This window comes from Amblyraja radiata, chromosome 26 (assembly GCF_010909765.2).
Source record: "Amblyraja radiata isolate CabotCenter1 chromosome 26, sAmbRad1.1.pri, whole genome shotgun sequence".
NCBI classification, from domain to species: domain Eukaryota; kingdom Metazoa; phylum Chordata; class Chondrichthyes; order Rajiformes; family Rajidae; genus Amblyraja; species Amblyraja radiata.
Window position 1 is genome coordinate 13,702,574 of NC_045981.1, and position 8,279 is coordinate 13,710,852.

The 8,279-nt window shown below is 46.5% G+C and overlaps 1 protein-coding gene across 1 annotated transcript in view; it reads left to right on the forward strand.

Moving 5' to 3' along the window:
* kcnj16 (potassium inwardly rectifying channel subfamily J member 16) overlaps window positions 1-5,925 on the forward strand; it is a 65,881-nt gene extending 59,956 nt beyond the window's left edge. Inside the window, exon 2 of the mRNA XM_033044300.1 lies at window positions 4,148-5,925. Within this exon, the coding sequence (XP_032900191.1) occupies window positions 4,267-5,484 (1,218 nt within the window). The 5' untranslated portion in view covers window positions 4,148-4,266 and the 3' untranslated portion in view covers window positions 5,485-5,925. The remainder of the gene's footprint in view (window positions 1-4,147) is intronic.
* Window positions 5,926-8,279: the final 2,354 nt, after the last annotated feature.

Genomic DNA, 8,279 nt, shown 5'->3' on the forward strand with positions numbered 1-8,279 from the left:
CCCTCCTCCCCTCTAGGGTGGTTATGGGGTAAAAGGAGCAAATTAATAACATTAATATAATATCAAGGGGGTAATTAGCGTGAGTGCGGGGGGGAGGGGGGTAGTTAATGTGTGTGACGCTGCGTGCCGCCTCTCCCCCCCCCCCCCCCCCCCCACAACCGAACGTTGGGGGAACAGACCCAACGGGTCTGCACTTGGTCTAGTATATAGATATAGATATAGATATAGATATATATATAGAGAGAGAGAGAGAGAGAGTCATAGTGATACAGTGTGGAAACAGGCTCTTAAACCCAACTTGCCACACTGACCACACTGACATCTACACTAGTCCCACTTACATGAGTTTTTGCCCATATGCAACTAAACCTGTCTTATCCATGCACCTGTCTAATTGCTTCTTAAACATTATGATAGTCCCTGCCTCAACTACCTCTTCTGGCAGCTCATTCCATACACCCCCCCTCCCCCCCTTTGCATGGAAAAGTTACCCCTCAGATTCCTATAACATCTTTCCCACTTCACCTTACACTTATGCCCTCTGGTTCTCGATTCCCCTACTATGGGCAAGAGATTCTGAGACGCTGGTATATATTTATATAGACAGAAGATAGACACAAAATGCTGGAGTAATTCAGCGGGACAGGCAATATCTCTGTATAGAAGGAATGGGCGACGTTTCAGGTCGAGAGGCTTTTACTGACAGTCTGAGGAAGGATCTCGATCATCACCCATTCCTTCTATCCGGAGATGCTGCCTGTCCCGCAGAGTTACTCCAGCATTCTGTTTCTATCTTCGGTGTAAGCCAGCATCTGCAGTCCCCTCCTACACACACACACACAAACACACACATATATAAATATATATATATATACACGCATATGTACATGCACACATATACAAACATACACACGCAGACGCACACACACACGCACACATATGTACACACATACACACACACATATATATATATACACACACACACACACACATACACACACACACACACACATATATACACACACACACACACATATATATATATATACACACACACACGTCCACACAATCGCACTCACACATATATATACACACACATACGTGCACATTTATATATATATTTAGCATATTTAGCATATATACAAAAAAAGTTTTAGGATATATTAAAATACTATATATATAGTATATAGATATATATATGCTAAATCTCTAAACTAAACTAAAAGTTCCCTGCTTCTTCAGGTCATTCGAATGAGCTATTTTGATTTATTTTACCGGGTTAATGTGGTCGAAGTTCTTCTTCCCAATTTACCCTCTTTGGAATAACTTTATTTCCTCACAGTATTTTCTCGGAATTAACTTGTTACAATCTATTACGCGGTTCTAAGTGGGAGCTGGCGGAGTTTCTGCTTGGACAATTATGGCGTGCACCAACATGCACCATCCCTTTTTAAGCGGGGGACGGAGCAGAATGACGGTGGGGTCAGATGGAGCTTTGAGGTTGGCTCCGCATAGTAATTCTCATTGAGATAAATGATGTTGTGATGGGAAGGAATCTGCCTGCGGGAGAAATTACAATGCGCATTAATTTTGCAGAGCATTCCAGTGGAGGTACATTACAGAGTGTTTTGTTTTATAGAAGGAACCTACATCACTACATGTGAATGGATTCCAACTTGCATCAGTGGCAGTACACTGTACTACCACCCTCTGTGTAAAAGAGTTACCCCTCAGGTTCCTATTAAATCTTTCCCTCACATCTTAAACCTATGTCCTCTGGTCTTCAATTCCCGAACTCTGTGCAAAAGACTGTGCATTTACCCGATCTATCCCCTTCATAATCTTGTTCCTGTAATACGTTTCTTACATATTATTACTACTTTATAGAGTGGTTTCCAAAACACTGATGCCTGATGGAGGAACTGAAGGAAATTCACATTAGGCAGGTAATGGTGTTGGATAGACTGATGGGACCGAAGGCTGATAAATCCCCAGGGCCTGATGGTCTGCATCCCACGGTACTTAAGGAAGTGGCTCTAGAAATCGTGGATGCATTGGTGATCATTTTCCAATGTTCCATAGACTCAGGGTCAGTTCCTGTGGATTGGAGGGTAGCTAATGTTATCCCACTTTTTAAGAAAGGCGGGAGAGAGAAAACAGGGAATTATAGACCAGTTAGCCTGACATCGGTGGTGGGGAAGATGCTGGAGTCAATTATAAAAGATGAGTTGAGTATAGGAGAAAAGAGGTCCTTCTGCAGTTGTACAGGGCCCTAGTGAAACCACACCTGGAGTATTGTGTGCAGTTTTGGTCTCCAAATTTGAGGAAGGACATTCTTGCTATTGAGGGAGTGCAGCGTAGGTTCACAAGGTTAATTCCCGGGATATGCTGTCATATGCTGAGATAATGGAGCGGCTGGGCTTGTATACTCTGGAGTTTAGAAGGATGAGAGGCAATCTTATTGAAACATAAGATTGTTAAGGGTTTGGACACGCTAGAGGCAGGAAACATGTTCCCGATGTTGGGGGAGTCCAGAACCAGGGGCCACTGTTTAAGAATAAGGGGTAAGCCATTTAGAAGGGAGACAAGGAAACGCTTTTTCTCACAGAGAGTTGTGAGTCTGTGGAATTCTCTGCCTCAAAGGGCGGTGGAGGCCGGTTCTCTGGATACTTTCAAGAGAGAGCTAGATAGGGCTCTTAAAGATAGCAGAGTCAGGGGATATGGGGAGAAGGCAGGAACGGGGTACTGATTGGGGATGATCAGCCATGATCACATTGAATGGCGGTGCTGGCTCAAAGGGCCGAATGGCCTACTCCTGCACCTATTGTCTATTGTCTATTGTTCATAAGCTGTAGGAGCAGAATTAGTCAATTTGGCAATGAATTCCATGATTGGAAATACTATGGGTAATACTGTTACCATTCATGTAAATCAAAGTTGATGAACATATCTGTAAATATCGTGTATTTCTCCACTTTGTATACATTTGCTGACAATCTGCGGTCATGGTGGCGCAACGGTAGAGTTGCTGCCTTGCAGCGAATCCAGCACCGGAGACCTGGGTTCAATCCCGACTACGGGCGCTGTCTGTACGTTCTCCCCGTGACCTCTCGTGGGGATTTCTCCGAGATCTTCAGTTTCCGCCCACACTGCAAAGGCGTACAGGTTTGTAGGTTAATTGGCTTGGTAAATGTAAAAATTGTCCCTAGTTTGTGTAGGATAGTGTTAATGTGCGGGGATTGCATGGCCTGCGTTGACCCGGTGGGCCGAAGGGCCTGTTTCTGTGCTGCATCTCTAAACTAAACTAAACTAAAAATACTACTTTCTTAAGGTTGGGAACAAAATAAAATGCAATAACAGAGGAATAGATCGGGTAGATGCACAACTTCTCTTGCCCAGAGTAGGGGAATCAAGGACCAGAGGAAATAGGTTCAAGCTTGAAGGGGAAAAGATTTAGTACGAATCTGAGGGGTATCTTTTTTACACAAATGGTGGTAGGTGTATGGAACAAGCTGCCAGAGGAGGTAGTTGAAGCAGGGACTATCACAACATTTAAGAAACAGTTAGACAGGTACATGGATAGTGTGCGTTGGAAAGAACTGCAGATGCCAGTTTAAATCGAAGGTAGACACAAAATGCTGGAGTAACTCAGCGGGACAGGCAGCATCTCTGGAGAGATGGAATGGGAATTCAGGCAGAAGGGTCTCGACCCGAAACATCATCACCGATTCCTTCTCTCCAGAGATGCTGCCTGTCCTGTTGAGTTAGTCCAGCATTTTGTGTTTAGGTACATGGATAGGACAGGTTTGGAGGGATATGGGCCAAACGTGGGCAGGTGGGACATGTGTAGTTGGGACATGTTGGCCGATGTGCGCAAGTTGGGCCGAAGAGACTGTTTCCACGTTGTATGACTCTATGATTGGAATCACTGTGGGTAATACTCTTACCATTAACGTAAATCAAACGTGAGAAACGTACCTGTAACTACGGTCTGTTTCCCCACTATGTGTACATTTGCTGATAATACCACTTTCTTAAGATTGAAAAAAAAGAAAGAACATCGTAGCAAAGGTCACCGAGCAAACTAATCGAAATGCCTATCTGCGGGCTGTTGGTGTAACTGACATCTACCCTTTTGTTCCTTCAGGCTAATGTGATTTGTCGGGGAGATATATACCGGTTACAGCAGGTGGAGTTAAAACCTGAAGGTGGCCCTACCATCAACTGGAAGCAGGTCAACAGTAGTCCTGAACCACAAGAGTCAGGATGAATTTCATCAATCTGAATTACCAAACCGTGTGCTCGGATGAAGACCGAAAAAGGTTTTTTAAGAATGGCTGCTACATGCAGGTGACTAAGAAGAAGTACAGGAGGCGCTTCCTACGCAAGGATGGGAACTGCAACATCCATTTTAAGCGGGCGTTTGGAGAATGGGAGAATTACTTCTCTGATATTTTCACCACGCTGATCGACCTGAAGTGGAGGCAGATGTTCCTGATCTTTTCCCTCTCCTACATCCTGTCCTGGTTGTTTTTTGGCTTGGTGTTCTGGATCACGGCCGCTGTCCATGGAGACTTGCTGGGCGGCGGGGGGAGCCACACGCCCTGCGTGGAGCAAGTCCACAGCTTCACCTCCGCCTTCCTCTTCTCCATCGAAACCCAGACCACCATCGGCTACGGGTCCCGGTGCGTGACGGAAGAGTGCCCCTTCGCCGTCTCCATGGTCACCTTCCAGTCGGTCATGAGCTGCCTGATCAACACCTTCATCATCGGCACAGTGGTGGCCAAGATGTCTAAGGCCAGGAAGCGAGCCCAGACCATTGGGTTCAGCAACAACGCCGTGATCGCTGTGCGGAACGGGAAGCTGTGCGTGATGTGGCGCATCGGAGACTTCCGAGAGAGCCACATCATCGAGGGCACGGTCCGCGCCCAGCTCCTCCGATTCAAGGAGCACGACGATCAGAAGTTGTCCATGGTGCACCAGGACCTGAACGTGGGCACCGGCAATGTCATCCTCATCAGCCCCGTCACCGTGGTGCACGAGATAAACCAGGGCAGCCCGCTCTACAAGCTCGATCGGAAAGACCTGGCCGAAGACGACTTTGAGGTCATCGTGACCTTCGTCTACTCCGAAGACTCGACAGGGAACACCCACCAGTCTCGGAGCTCCTACACCCCCTTGGAGATCCTGTGGGGCCATCACTTCAACGACATCCTCAAGGACAAGACCAGCCATTACAAAGTCAACTACTCCCAGTTTCACAAGACCCACGAGGTGGCCATCTCAGACTGCAGCGCCGAGGAGTTGGACTCGACGCCCGTGCAAGCGCTCAATGTGCTGACGGTGGCCGGATTGGACAGCGAGGATGGCAAGTGCGACACTGCCATCGGTCCCTGTGAAGCCGCGGAGCTGGAGGAAGACCTGTATGTGTACCAAAGACCCGAGCTTGTGTTCAGGACCCTCTCCATGGAATCGGAAATGTAATTCCAATGCCAGAGGCCCTCTGAACATGCAATAGGACTATTTTAGGAAATGGTGTCAATGCCTCCTTCGCCATGTTAATGCAGCTGAGACAGGCATGAAATGCTGGAGTATCTCAGTGGGTGGAAGCCACCCCAAGCACCACCGAAACGGATAATTAAACACAGCAATCAATCATAGACACAAAAAGCTGGAGTAATTCAGCGGGTCAGGCAGCACCTCTATAGAAAAGGAATTGGGTGACGTTGTGGGTCGGGACCCCTCTTCAGACTGAAACGACATCTATTCCTGTTGTGTTTCACTGTTGGTATAACTCGTTATCACCTACCCCACAGCCAACAATGGACCATTGTGGGCTCCACCATTCCTTGATCGTCGTTGCTTGTCTGCACATATTTCATTTACGTATTCCATGTACTGCCCATATCTCTTGTTTCCCTCTCCCCTGACTCTCAGTCCAAAGATGGGTCCCTAACCCGAAATGTCACCTATTCCCTTTTTCTCCAGATATGCTGCCTGGCCCGCTGAGTTACTCCAGCATTTTCTGTTTATCTTTGGCTTAAACCAGCACCTGCAGTTCCCTCCTACACACTATTACAGCTTAGCCTCCTTACACTTCCGTAACTGACTTATAATTAACACAGGAAACATTGCGAAAGGCAGGAGACAGTTAGTGGGTAGACAAAAATGCTGGAGAAACTCAGACGGTGAGACAGTTAGTGGGACTCCCTCCCGCCCTCTACCCTCAAAGATGTCGACGAAATTGAGGAAACGTTGCAACATGATCTTAAATGCTCTGTCATTTCCAGCATCTTACTCGTAGAAAAGAACACAAAGTGCTGGAGTAACTCAGTGGGTCAGGCAGCATCTCTGGAGAACATTGCCCCACTTTCACGACCTAATTCACAAACTTTTTTACTCGTGGATATTTTTCATCAGGCTAGAAAAAACGCCCCGACCTACTTGATGCCACGAGTACCTACGACTAGCATCGTGACCTACCTACGACATCCTACGACCTCCTACGACCTCGTGACGACCATGCTGCGAGTATAAGTCAAGGGCAAACTCGGCAGAGGTCGTGAATTAGGACGTGATGGTGGGACTGGCCCTTTAAGTGATGTGTCAGGTCGGGACCCCTCTGTCAAAAGGCAGCATGATATCCACCAAGCAAAAAATATATCCGCTGCTCAGTTAAGGACAATTTTTGCACAAGGCACAGAATCCATTTTGATAAAACACTATTAAACAGACTCTGTGTCTGTAATCTGGCTTGTTGTAAGCAGCAATAAAACATTTTCATTAAAAATGGTTCAACATGGACATGGCTTAGACCTTTTACAATTGTGCAACAGATTCTAATAATTTCATTAGCATGAAACTTCTCACATCTTTCTACAGCCTTGAAAGTCCTACTCTGTTCCGCAAACTACCCAAAGTGTTGGAGCACCTCAGCTGGTCAGGCAACATCTGTGCAGGCAATGCATGGGTGACATTTCAGGTCGGGGCCCTTCTTCAGACATGGACCAGAAGCATCATTATCACCAGAGGGGACACATACAGGTTGATAGGCATCTGGTGGTCGCGATCCAACAGAAGTGAGAACTGAAATGTAGAAGATTGGCAGAAGGAGCACAGGAAATTCCGAGCCACATGTTAAATTTAGTTTAGTTTAGTTTAGAGATACAGAGCGGAAACAGGCCCTTCAGCCCACCGCGTCCGCACCGACTAGCGATCCCCGCACACTAACGCTATCCTACACACACTAGGGACAATTTACAATTATACCAAGTCAACTAACCTTCAAACTTGGAGTGTGGGAGGAAGCCGGAGATCCCGGGGAAAACCCACGCTGGTTACGGGGAGAACGTACAAACTCAGTACAGACAGGACCCGTAGTCAGGATCGAACCCGGGTCCCTGGCGCTATGAGGCACCGACTCTACCGCGGCGCTACTGTGCCGCCTTGGTGTCTCCATGTGAGCTTCATGGCTTGATGATGATGTCCCCAGAAATTGAAGACAAGGACTGTGGCCTGAATTCTTTAATTCATTCCTCTTGCTGCTATTTTCAAGTTGGATGAAGTCTCTTGATAAAGATCAAAAACAGCTTAGAAGATGCTCTTACCTTTTACAGCGAACCTTACTGGAAATGGGAAAGTGACGGTCTGGACAAAGTGCTTTTACCTCTGGGTTCAACATATCTCACATTGGAGTCTTAGCAAAAAACTGCCACTAATTTGACAATCTTTTAACTAAACAACATGCTGGGATGGGAGATGGTATATTTCCTTCCTAGACAATACTTTCCTCATCTCGGTGTGAACTGTGCTACAGAAAAAATACTCTGTTTCTGAAAATGTAACAAAAATTGGTGGAATTGAAATTCTAAAATCAAGATAATGCCGGAATCACTTAGCAGGTCAGACATCGTCAATGGAAAGAGAAACACAGTTAACATTACAGGTTGAAGACCCTTCATTAGAACTGATGTGGCATGGTGGCGCAGCGGTAGAGTTGGGTCCCTAACCCGAAATGTCACCTATTCCTTTTTCTCCAGATATGCTGCCTGGCCCGCTGAGTTACTCCAGCATGTTGTGTTTATCTTCGGCGTAAACCAGCACCTGCAGTTCCCTCCTACACACTATTACAGCTTAGCCTCCTTATACTTCCGTAACTGACTTATAATTAACACAGGAAACATTGCAAAAGGCAGGAGACAGTTAGTGGGTAGACAAAAATGCTGGAGAAACTCAGTAGGTGAGACAGTTAGTGGGACTCCCTCCCGCCCTCTACCCTC